At 41.0% G+C, this 13,385-nt stretch overlaps 1 protein-coding gene across 1 annotated transcript; it reads left to right on the forward strand.

Annotated features, from left to right (window-relative positions):
• Nucleotides 1–511: 511 nt before the first annotated feature.
• LOC137235827 (uncharacterized) lies at nt 512–12,153 on the forward strand. Its single transcript, XM_067758648.1, has 4 exons — nt 512–1,323; nt 4,753–5,533; nt 9,077–9,459; nt 11,306–12,153. The coding sequence occupies exons 1-4, from the start codon at nt 759–761 to the stop codon at nt 12,148–12,150; spliced, it is 2,574 nt and encodes an 857-aa protein (XP_067614749.1). The 5' UTR covers nt 512–758; the 3' UTR covers nt 12,151–12,153.
• The last annotated feature ends 1,232 nt before the right edge of the window (nt 12,154–13,385 follow it).

Below are 13,385 nucleotides of genomic sequence, written 5' to 3' on the forward strand. Positions count from 1 at the left end.
TTATTTTCTATAACACCTAAAAGCATTTCTAGAAACAAGAAATCAAATACTTTATTTAAAAAAATTTTATTTTTCATTATTTTTAACGGCAAGCAATCATTTTTGATTATTATTTGATAGTTATTAGTTTTAAGATCATTTTTGATTAAATTTAGTTAGAGATTATTTTTATTATTTTAATGGCAAATAAAAATGATTTTTTTCTGATTATTCATTTTATTTTGCTAGGTTATCTTATTCCAATAAAATCATGAAGATTAGGAGCCGTGAATGCAATGTACGATAAATGAAACAAAAGCAGCCTTAAAAATAATTAATGAATAACAGACTATAAATAAAAAAAGTACTTAAAAAAACAACGAAGCCAACCAAAATCATGACAATTTGGAAAGTAAAAAACTAAAGAAGAAGAAGACCCACATAAAATCAAAAAAAAGAAAAAAAAAAACATAGAAAATTTTCAGGAAGACAAAAAAGCGAGTACAGGAAAGCACACAACAAACTGAAAGAGCACACAAAAAACAAGAAATTTCCGAGCTAAAAAAAGGTGTTACGAACGTAAAAAAAGTGAAAGCGAAGAAGAACGTGCGAAAACAATACCGACACCAGGCCAAGTGAAAGGAAAAATTTCAAACTCAATGAACGAGAAATTATCACAGTCATAGCCAGCAGTCACAAACATTGAACAATTGCAGCAACAACAAAAACAAACGCACGCGTACGCGACCATTGACCATTCAGATTATCACTATGAACCAATGTTCACAGCACCAACAACAACAATATACAAACATGAGCAGAACAATGTTAATAATGAGAAAGCAAACGGAAACGGCGAATATGAGGAAGGTAGTCACGTTGAATTGGATGCAGGCGGTGAAAGAATCGACGCTGGTGGAGAATGTGTTGGAATTATGGACAGTAATGAATTGTATCGCTATGCATCGGTAGCTAGTTTAGGTGGCGCTGGTTGTGGTGGTGGTGTTGGTGCAACTGGCGGCACAACAGTGTTGCCAATCGAAAATTATACGTCAAATGCTGGCACGGGCTCCACTTCCCTTCCTACGCATACACCACACACACAAGCCTCAACAACCATTCTAAAAACTAATAGCAATGGCAGTGGTAGAAGCAGCATTAAAGGTAGCTATATGAATAGTCCACATATGCAGCAATTGGGTGTGCCACAGCGTGACAACTTTTGCGGTTGCTTTAGTTGTTGTGAGAGTAGTGGTGGTGCGGGTGCACAGTCGCTGACTTTTTGGCCTGCATTGTTTGCCAATTTGGGTATTTGTACGCTGCTGCTTGGCTATCTATTCATTGGTGAGTACACATTTCATGGCATTTTTATTTTCCATTGCGTCTTTATTATAAGGCTTTATCGATTCGCGAATTTTCTTCTGCAGGTGGAATACGTGCGTGGTGCTTACAAGATTTCCGGATGGGATTATGCGAATGTAGTTTAAACTTTTACAAATCAATAGATCTTAGTTTTGTTTATTCATTTATTAAGGTTGTACTGTGGAACCGAAATAGAAGTAGAACAATTTAAGACTTCCCCTATGGTAATTACCTGCCTAGAAGAGAAATTTTTTTGGCGGTTTCCAGATCGAATAGACTAAATAGTTTTTATGCAACTCATAGCAGATTGCGTTAGGTTGAACTGGTTGGTAAATAAATATCTTATGAGGTGGGTATTCTGGAATATTGAGATGGCTTCACGCACCCAATCTTGGGTCAAGCAGATGTCCCACAAGCCTCCATTTAATAAAAACAAAATATTGTGACGAATATTAGCATCACTGTGATGTAAGTAAATAATCACAACAACAAAAACAACAAGGAGCCACACTTATGTACATGTAAACATTAAAGCAAGCAGCCACAGTTATGTACAAGGCAACGAAGAATATTCCATACACATCACCAGCAGCTCGAAGCGAAGATATTATTTCACACGTACATATGCAGTCAGCAAATAAGAGCGAAGAAGAAGAAAGAGAAACAATCACACATTACGTTATCATCAGCTAAGTGCAGAAGTTGTTACTCATACATACACACGCATATCGCTAAATAACCAAATATGAGATACAACTGTTCCAGAAGGCATCTTCGTGAAAAGTCTAGACTTAAGATGAAATATGCGAAAGAGGCAACAGAGAGTATAAAAGTAGCGCAAACTGAGGAATAATGAATCAGTTTGATTTAAACACGCGTTAAGGCGACCGACAACAATCGTAAGGCGACGGAGCGAACTCCATTGGTATAGCCAGAGAAATGAGCGTCGGCGATAGCGGGGTTTTAGGGATAAGGGTTGACTACCTTCCTGCAAAGATAATTTTAGCAGTGGCAGCTTCTCATAGAGTGGTTGCGCGGTCGTTAGCTGTAACAAGAATGCGAGGAATCGATTACTTGGGGATCACTGGCTTGATACCACCGTTGGAGGAGTTAAATGCGGAGTTGTAACAGCAGAAACTCCGAAGGCCGATCCATGGAATGAGGGCAAGCGTACCTTAATGACACCTAGGTAGCCCCTTTAGCTGTTGAACGGGTCTACGGATAAAGTCATGGTTGAGGGGAAACGGTCGCGTGTCCATAAGGTGGAAAGCCCTTCCCGCTTAGCTTGGGCACGGACGATATAGCATGAAGGCTTGAACCGTTGCCTTCGAAAGCGAATGCTAACAGCAAACCTATTTATTTTACCCACAGTTCGAGTTAAGATATAAATTGCTTGCTTTGGCAACTCAGTAAATTTTGCTGTTTTGCGGTATGTTTTGCTATTGTTGCGCGACTGTGCGATGTTTGCGATGTGTACAGAGGAGGTGTCCCTTCGTTACAACCCCACATAGACTGAATGAGTCCAAAGTGTTACAAGCCCTTAAGTCGGCCGCTTTGCAGGCCCCAGTAGATGTATACTCGACCTTACGAGCGCAGAGCATGGATACATGCAGTTCCTTCCTGCAGCCTACGCTTCCTGCTTCTGCTGCGAAAAAAAAGCTCCTTACGTATGCTCATCATGAGGATTCAGCATTCTCTCTCTTCCGAGGTAAAAACAATTATTTGAGAGATATTTTAAAAATAACGAACTTTGTTTAAGGCGTCAAAACTCTGAATAAACGTAACCTAAGAAAACTATATGGGCTATAAAGATCGCACTTTTTGCACTTTTGGAAAAGTGAGAATTGCCGCACTCCTTTAGATTACTTTTGACTAATTCAATAAGTCAAGTCACTTGACTTAGACTAACATTCGCAAGAGCCTCTCCGACTTCAGAATACTCGACTCAACGGTTCACTCAATTTCGCTTCTGTCCACGTACATGTGACGGCTATCTTCGAGGAACAAGTGGCTTGCTGATGAGGTGGAATCACCAAATTACTTTATGCTTCATTGCCCAGCTTTGCCAGAACTAGGCGAAAGTACTTCGGTCGCGACTCACTTGGATCTCCCGAGGATTTATCCAAAGTAGAGATCGGTATCATTCGGAGCTTTATCGTTGCTACTCAACGATTCTCTAAGTAGCTAGATCTAAGTCACCGTTATTTTTGGTGTATGTGGTATCACAACGGACCTTCATGTTGTCCAAGTGAGCTGTCCTTATCAGGGCAGCTACCACCTAACCTAACCTAACCTAAGTAGCTTGCTATAATAATGTATAAGTACTGCTCCCAATATAGAATTGGGCTTGCGACACGCGTCATGAAAACCAATAGCAATGAAGAAAAATAAAAGACCCTAGGTGGAAATTGATCGTTACCTAAATGCCCCAATTCCTGAAGAGAGAGGTACTACTGCCCATATGGACGATGTCTTCGTAAATAAAAACGCTGGCATCTCCGTCCTACAAAAATATGACGAACCAGGAAAATAAGTGAGTAGACGGTCGTTTTGGCTTCTCCCCTTTGACCTTAATTGCAACTTCAAAGAGCGCAGCCTCGGCTTTGTTCTCAACGATCATGAGTCCCAACAGTACCTAGTCTAATAAGATCCCACATAAATTGACTGCATGAGTATTGAGGAAGGTTACATATCTCTACAGCTTCCGGAGGATAGCTGCTGCTTTCACATGTGTTCAGTTCCGTTAAGCCAGTTCTAAAAATACTTTGCTTGATTGGAGCCAGCTCGCCGAGCAACTTATTTTCTTTAACGATACACCAGCGCACCTGGCTGAGTTTGTTCTTCTCGAAAATTTGTTTGCCTAATTTCAAAAAGTGGGCCTTGCTCCGCTTTTCTTTCTCCAACCCATGCTCTTCTAATTTACTTCCTTTTCCTCTTCCTACAGTCACTCCCACGCACATTCACACTTCCGCTTCCACCCCACTTCCTCATCCACTCCCGCTCCCACTCTCACTACCACTCCAACTCACTTTCCCACTCAAACTCACATTCCCACTCCTACTTCCAATCCCTCAACTAGTCCCAATCGCACTCCTATTTCTTGTTCCTTGTCCACTCCCACTTTCACTCCTAACTCCCGCTCCCATTCCTACTCCCACTCTCACTCCCAATACTTTATAATAAAACACGTTCTTGGAATCACGCTCCTACTTCGCAGGCCAGCTCTTAAACCTCGTGTTATTGGGCTTCATGCATAAAAAGTGAACTTAAAGTCGATTTTTTAGCTAAAATGTGGCTTCTTTGTTGTTGCTCACTTTTTATGCTTAGGACCCATTATAATACTTCTCAAATCAAATTACATTAAAACTTTTTTCCAAAAACTAAATTTAGTTTTTCTTCTTCACTTCACAGGTTCATTTCTCTTCCTCACCATAGAAACATCCAGTGATGGAGGAAGCGCAGCGGGCGTTGTCAGTGATCCACATGCTTTGCCTTACGCGCAAAATGCATACATATCGACACAACAGCAACAACAACAACACAAAAACCAACCACATAAACTTACACCGCAACCCAGTTTTACAAGCGTGCATCCATCAAAGTTATACAAATCCAATGAACCGTTACTGGAAGAAACAAACACAGGAGGAGTGCATCAACTACAAGTAGCACAAGCTACTGATGAAGCCAAGCTAAAACCACACGCTAGAAATAGTGATTTCCATGTGAATACGCCCCAAATAAAGTGGCAAGCAGATGAGAGAATACTGAAATTTAATAGCACAGGAAAAGTAGCGGAAGGTCGAGCAGCACCAGCCGATATAACAGTTGCTAAGCAATTTGGGTTGATGTCGAAACCGGAAACAGAAACATACATTGACAACAGACATGCCAGCAAGTTGTGGTCGTCAAACATAGAAACTCATTCACAGCAAGCAGCAATGGAAGCACAAGCCTTTGGAGGAGCTGCTTTTGGTACCATTGGCAATGACATTAACGTTGCTGATATTAATGCTAATACTGAAACGGGTGACGGTATTGCTATGGGAGTGGGTGACGAGGATGACGATAATTCAGCTGCGTTGGCTGCTGGTGCATGGGGTGGTGAAAATGTGGCGCTACAACGTACTGTGGAGAATATTTGGGATATAACGGTTTCATTGAACATACTCTACAAGGAAAATTGGACAAAGTGAGTTGTTAGCTTTAAAGGAGTATTTTTGCAGGGTGTACATGCTTATAGGGTCTTGTATGAAGAAAAATGCTCCGTGACAAGAAAATAGAAAACTAAAGGGTGCGATTTTGTGAAATGCTTTTGATAAGATAAAAATATCTTTTGAAAAGGCCTTTACGCATAGAAGCATTTTTCCTTCTACGGGCTACGGTGCTTAGAATATTCTTGCGGAAGACATACCTCTTACGATGGGGCGATATAAGTCCAAAGACCTAGAATGTGCGACGTGGTTATCGTTCCTGAGATAATGTCTTAAAGTTGCTGATTTCCGGAACGTTCCAGATTAATATTCGGCAAAGAACCCTCATCATCGATACTGCTCCCCAAAAAATTCATTGAGTATTTTAATCAGCGAAGAAGAAGAAGAAAAGAAGAAGAATTTTATTAAAAATAATAAGAAGAAAAAGAAAAAAGAGAAGAAGAAAAAGAAGAATAAGAAGAAAATTAAATTAGAAGAAAATTTAATTCAATTAAGAAGAGGAGGAAAAGAAAGAAGAAGAGACGGTTATATAGGAAGAAGAGTAATAAAAAGAACCAGAGGGTGAAGAATAAGAGAAAGAAGTAGAAGACAAAGAACTTTGTAAATAAAGGAGATTCAAGCAAAGCTCAAACGGTTAGGTTAGCGCATGTACGTTTTTTCTAAGGGAGACAGCGGTTGACCAATATCTACTAGGATGTTGTTGCTGTTTTAGCAGTGCTTCGCCCCATCAAATAGGTGCGACCAATCATCAATGTCACCTAACGGGAGTCCAATGAAACTTGCTGTTTCAGCGGGGTGGACCATGTCATCTACTAAGATGTCGCAGTTTTATGTCAAGTAATCGACAAGCCCTGTGGCCTTTATAAGCTCAGTCCAAAAGATAGGAAGCAGCCGGTTCGACTAGATGAAAGACAAAGCTTGTTTAGAATAATGCCAAGCTTGAGATAAACTACCTGTAATTGGGTTTCAATCTAGGTCATCTAAGGCATTTGCTAACAGCGTCTAGATAGATAGAAGTGCTATAAAATTGAAATGAATACATTCGTGATTTGGGACTTATTTACTTACTAAATTGCCGCTTGACCGTTGAAACTGTCATGGCCGTCCAATAAGTTGTGCCAGTGGCTCCTTTGTTGAGTTATCTGGCGTCAATTGGTCACACCAAGGGAATTTAAATCGTTTTAGACCTGGTCTTTTCAACAGATTGCGGACCGCCCTCTTCATCTGCTTCCATGGGCGGGTACCGATTTCTTAGCCGGAGCATCATCTTTAATTCGGATAAAATGGCATAGCCAGCGTAGATGCTGTGTTTTAATACTCCAGACTATGTTGTTATCTGCGCAAAGCTCTATAGCTCATCATTAAACCTTTTTCAGTACTTTTACTGGGAAGAGTTATTCTCAGTTTGATTTCAGGCCGATGATATCAGTATCATCCAACATACTTATCTGCAACTGCCGTTTTCTTATTCTTCTTGTAACGATAAAGAACCCTAAGGTTTTGGGAACTGCTAGTGGTGTTGATGATATTTTCAAGGGCATCAAGTGGTTAATAATCAAAGCTTCCGCAAATCAATTGAAAACCTCCCTTACGCGAGGCGAATCCTGTTAGATATATGCATGCATCATATACATATTTAGCAGGCGAGGCTCCTGGTATCTCCAAGTTCCTCATGGAACTAGGGTAGGGGGAGCGGCATGGCCTAGCACGTTTAATGTGGTCATATTAAATCGTTCCCGAAATGGTCGGGCTGGTATGTTAATGGTGGTTGTTACCAGAACGTACCGGATCTATAACCCGCGAAGGACCATCAATATCGATAACAATTTACAAAACCTTCGGGGAGTGTTCTCATTGCCATAACAAAAAAAAAACGTAATCTTTTTTCGGATATTGATCTAGGGCGTGTCTGAAAAAAAGCACCATTAAGTTACCGTCTAGGCATTTGCCGCCGTGCGGATATTGAACACGACTCAATTCAGAATGCGTGGCTTAATAAAAAGTTATTTAGTATGTGCTAGTGAAGAACACCATCTATTAAGGCCTTGAAGTGATCTAGAGTGCACTGCATTTCGACAAAGACTTTACATTGTCTTACACATTTTGCTTGAGGTCGAATGGAGTTTGGAGCCACTTCGCAGTTGTCAAACAATTCTTCTTCTTATTTTCTTGTCGTCTTAGTTCGTAATGACGTTCCAACGGATTGGAACCCCAAAAGAAAATATTTTTAGCTTAACATTACCGTGTGATGAAAAAAACACACGCCCTTGAGGAGTGCACACCTTGCCTTCGTTGTGAAAAAAAGATAAAATTTTTTCGCAGTAGCTTTACCAAGTATACCAAAGTTGTTCAAACTTCTACAATATCTTTCTACTTCAAGAAATAGAACCACAAATCTGGGTCCCTTTTTAATAATATTTGGCGGCCGTCGTGGTGTGATGGTATCGTGCTCTGCCTACCACACCGATGATGCTGGGTTCACGCCCCGTGCAAAGCAACATCAAAATCTTAGAAACAAGTTTTTTCAACTAGAAGCCAATTTTTCTAAGCAGAGCCGCCCCTTGGCAGTATTTGGCAAGCACTCCGAGTATATTTCTGCCATGAAAACCTCTCAGTGAAAACTTATTCGCTTTGCAAATGCCGTTCGAAGTAGGCATAAAGAAAGTAGGTCCCGTCCCGCGAATTAATAGGAAAAAGAAACTCGGCCTAAAATCTCTTCGAAGGTTACACTTACACTTAGAGCATTTATACTTACAGTTGTACAGGTAAGATGGATGTAGTTTACACCTCGCTTAGACGCCTACAATTATCTCAGCCTAAATACTTCTGGGTTCACGAACGAATACTTTTCCCCATGATGATGGGGGATGGGAAGGAGCGAGAAGAATTAAGAGAAGAGAGAAACAAAATACGGTTAAAATACGAGTAGGCACGAAGGAATTGTGGAACGAAAGGTGCTTAATTCAAAGAAAAAGAAGACTTAGGAATACTTGGGAATACCGAAACGGAGAGAAAACGAAGGGGGAGATATTGAAAATTAAGAAAAATATAGGTGAAAGAAGACACAAAAGTAAAGGAATTGAGTACATGGTAAAATCTAGGGGGATAGAAGCTGCGATGATGTGCAGTTGGCGTAAATGCTTGAAGGGATAGTAAGAAAATTAAAGATGCGTAGAGAGTAAGACAGAGATAAAATACGTCAAATTATTTAATTATGGAAAATGGTAAATATGTACTTTGTTTATACCTAAAATGAATGTTGGAAGGTACTCTCCTATAAGATACCTTAACTAAATATATTTGCATAAGCCCGAAACCAAAAATTGCATTTATTGAGCACTCGAATTTAATTAAATTTGCTTCTTAGCAAATGTAATTCAATTAATTTCATTAAAATAAATTTTCTTCTTTCTAATACTTCCAACAATCACTCTGCCCTTAACTAATAATCTGAAATTTACTTCCTACTATCACAATTCATCTCCTACACATACACATACACACCCACCCACGCACCATAGATTGGCTGCCTTGGAGATTAATAAATTTCAAGATCAATTAGTCAAAAGGCTTGCCATGGATTTGACGCTATCAACAGCAGGCACTGGTGCAGTGGCTGCAGCACCCGCTATAACCAATAATGCAAATTTGAGGCTACAACAACAACAAGGCCTTTCACAGCAGCCACCCTCGCAGTCTTACGATTATCACAGCATGAAATCGGCAAAAAGTAAACATTATGGTAATGATGCAGCAAATGCACAACAACAACAACAACGTGAACGTTATTGGCAATTACAAGCAGAACGACAACCTCAATGGCAATTGCAAAAGCAACAACAACAATTTGAATGGAATTTTGCCACATCGTTTCTATATTCGTTAACTGTTGTGACAACAGTGGGTAAGTTTTGATGAAAAGCTTGTTTATTTTTTTTAAATTTCAGGTCAAGAATAATAAAAATACAATGAAAGGCATTAGAAACTTTATTATTTTGATTTAATTCGAATCGCGCTGAAGTTTGCTGGAAAGAGTGGAATGAATTTGCACTTCACTTCCCGCTTTGTCAGCTTAACATTTCTTTTACCTGTCTCCTAGGCAGATTCAACTCCACGCTCCACATTGGCGGGTTTGTTTTTCCTCTGCATCTTCTTACGGGAGAACCTCTGTGGTAAGCAATCATAAGCGTGTTTGATAGGAAGTCATTGGATCCCGCGTTTATTTGCAAATTGCTTTATAGAGTATAAGAAAATAAATACTTGCCTCTATCATTTATATCGTCTCTATCAACTCATCCATCTCCAGCATCCGAACCCATGACCAGCCGCCTTTTGCGCCCCTCCACTTCCACCAGCGTCTTGAACTCCCCTGGCGTTGCCTCTGTAGTGTGGGGAATATAGGAGGATGCCTGAGTAAATACCTTATTATGCTTCCGCTCGAGGACCTCGACTGTAATGTCGCCAGTAATGTAGTTATGCAGCAGGTATGAGTGCAGCTGTTTCCTTTCCGTGATGAATTCGTGCCCAGAAACCTTTCCTCCCGTTGAGAGCCCAGGCTCCTGGATTAACGCTACGGTAAACAGACCCTGCTTAAGAGTTGGGAGCAGTTCGCTGGACGCCACTTTACTTTGTTGAGGGGTCATCTGTAAGACTTGCAACACCATTGGGCTGTTTGTCCCCCTCCAACAACCTCCTACTCTTGCCTTTTTGGTTTAAGGTTTTCGAGATCCTCTGCAACTTCTGCACCATTCTAGCATGTTGGGATTGTTATTTTTTGGACTTCATCTCCTGAGTCACAGATAAATTTTGCCTGTGCCCCAGGACCTTTTCACAAGCTGCATTCACAACATATCCTCCATCTGATTGCCGAGTAAGCCGGAGTCTTAGCATTACCTTTCTTTGGCCTATCCTACTTTCACGTCCTCCCTCTAATTTGCAGCTTTACCTTCGAGTAAGTGTAGCCCATCTATCCAACAGTTAAAACCTATTTGTCTCGTCTCTGCAGTTCGCCTTCTGTTCAATGTTGCTTTTGCATTCTGAAGCACAAAGTTGCTTCGTCCTCTTACTGGTTGCAATACCGAATGTTTCTCGCAGCAAAACTCTCCAGCTGCCTTACACAATGGTTTTTGTTATTGATATTAGAGAAAAATTGTAAAGATTACAAACGGCGATGGTTACTAGGCCATGTTTATGAATTTCACTTCTTCATAAGCTAGCTTTTCGGGAGCTGAGTATTGAAATCGAATCTCCAAAACTAATAACAGTGCAAAGGCAGATGCCTTTAACTACTCGCTTTAAAATTGGTCTCTAAGAATTTGCTTTTAGTTTCTATTCCTTTTATTCACCATTTAGGCACATACACTCTGTATGTAGTTTATGCCTTCGACATACTTCTACCACCCAAGGGGCATATTTTAAATACTCACCCTCAAGGTCTGTTTGGTCGACCACTGCTCCCAAGCGTTGGATAATTCTTAGTGCTGCACGGTACTGTGAGAGAGCTATCTTACTCCATCTACTTTCCCTCTCCTAAGCCGCCGCTTTGCTCATAGCACTTTTGTTTTCCTTGGCTTGCGACTCCTTTCTCCCTCCTTTCATCTTTCGTATTAAGTTTTGCAAGATCTTGAGTCATTTATCTTGGTTGTACATGTACATGCACGACTCCACGGGCTCAGCGGGCTATTATTGAATCAATAAATTCATGACAGGGATTTAATACTTTTTACCTTCCTCCGTTGCTTTCATTTCAGGTTATGGCACCATAACACCACGCACTACGCTAGGACGTATGGTCACTATTGTCTACGCAACATTTGGCATACCACTCACCTTGGTCTATCTCTCAAGCATTGGCAGCATATTGGCCAAATTGGCAAGTGGTTTCTGCGAACATCTTTTGTGTTGTTGTTCTCGTCGTTCAACTATGAATAAACGGCACGCCATATGCGGCTTCAAGAGACAACAAGTGTCTGATAAAAAGTGTAATTTTAAATTGCAACAACTACAAAGCCAACAACATCATCAGCAACTGCAGTCAGCGCAGCAACATCAACAACGCACAACAAAACCCGTACATTCCGCCCACTTACCCTACTGCTGCGTACGCCCTCCAGCTGATGCCGTGCTCAGCTATGGTGAGCACTCAGCTCCACCACTCTCATCACATTCAAGTGGAACACGTGCCAACAGCATACCCGCACTACGCTGGTCTTTGGCGCTGCCGCTTGCATTTTGCGTTATGTTGTTGTTGGCGTACATATCATTTGGCTCATTGGTCATAGTGTTACTGGAACAATGGTCACTGTTTGATGGTATTTACTTTTGTTTCATGAATTTAACCACGATTGGGTTTTGTGATCTTTTGCCAGGTGCACATGCTCATCAACCTACTACAGCAACCAGCTCAAGTTCTTCTACTTTGGTTGTGTGGTTTTGTTCGGCGTACATATTGAGCGGTTTAACGCTCACCTCAATGTGTGTGAATATGTTGCATGATGAATTCTTGCAACATATGCGTGTTGTTGTGAAATTCAAACAAATGACGACTGAGAAGAGTGCAGTAAAGGAACGTAGCTGCTATGGAGCACCGCCTTGACGATGCGGTATTGAATGCGGACAGACAATGACGCTAAGCTTGCTGTTCAGTCATAAATGTCTACGACTGATGACATTGCTACTGCTGCGTGATGGGGTGAAGTTTCAAAACAAACGTATAGTAGATGAATACAGTGGTGTATGAGGATGTGTGCTTGAGAGATGTGTGTATCAATTGGGTTAAAAATGTGTGCCAAAGTGAGATCATATTTTAAAAGGTGAGTACTAAAACAACTCTAAAATTTTTTTAACTAAATGAGGTAGAAATTAGAAGACGATTAGCCTGACGACGACTAGAAGATCACTAATCAATTTTATAGATTCTACGCGGACTTATATGAGTGGGCGAGACTCAGGAAGGTCTTTTCGAGAGATGATGCTTTATTGGCGTTACTGGAGCGAATCTGAATCTAGTGAGCCTTTTCTTCAATGGATACGGCCAGGCCGGTCAGTGCAGCATCTTCCCGGCGTAGGTCGGCGCTAAAACAGATGGGGTATATGGGTACTATCCAATGGTGTAAATGTTAAAGAATTTAATAATTACTTAGCTAGTGAGAGGCATATTAGCGCGTCAAACTCTTCCACTGTGAGGTGGTGGTTTGTCAGGGATTTATTTGTCACACTCGCAGTGTGAACAGGAAGACTTTATGATTCCACTGGCTTCCTGCTCCTTGCTTTTGAACAGGTTGAGGTCGAGCTAACTCAGTCGGCGCAGGGCCGACGCCACCCCTTAGTGTCGTATTACTTTTCCCTATTTCCGTGTTGCGAAAATACCAGATATGCAGAGAAGAAATTTGTTGACACCATGCACTGTGCTCAGGGTCTTGAATCCGAGATATGTTTTTTTTTCACTTTCGAGATCAATGTAGACTAAGGAATATTCGGGTTTTGCTTCCCAACCTTAGCATTTGTGATGTTGTTGGTAGCGGGTGTTTAATCATGGTTCTGTTTACGTAAACACCCAATAAGCTGAGAGATGTGAGAAGAACTGAGAACAGTTTCCATAACCAATTGGTCCCTTACCAATGTCTTATATCGAGGGCACTGAGCGCACACTATAAATATTCTGACCAGACCCAGCCTTCCGACAACATATGCTTTCTAATTAGGGCACTGGCAAGGATAGCAGATGTAAGAAAATTGGGTTGAAGTAGGAAGCGATTGAGTATGACTTGCAGTCGTGCCTTGCGCTCGTCAGGCTACGTCCCCAGCTATAAAGAGCAATACAGTTATAAG

The sequence above is a fragment of the Eurosta solidaginis genome, unplaced genomic scaffold, assembly GCF_040869045.1.
Source record: "Eurosta solidaginis isolate ZX-2024a unplaced genomic scaffold, ASM4086904v1 ctg00001023.1, whole genome shotgun sequence".
Taxonomy (NCBI): Eukaryota; Metazoa; Arthropoda; class Insecta; order Diptera; family Tephritidae; genus Eurosta; species Eurosta solidaginis.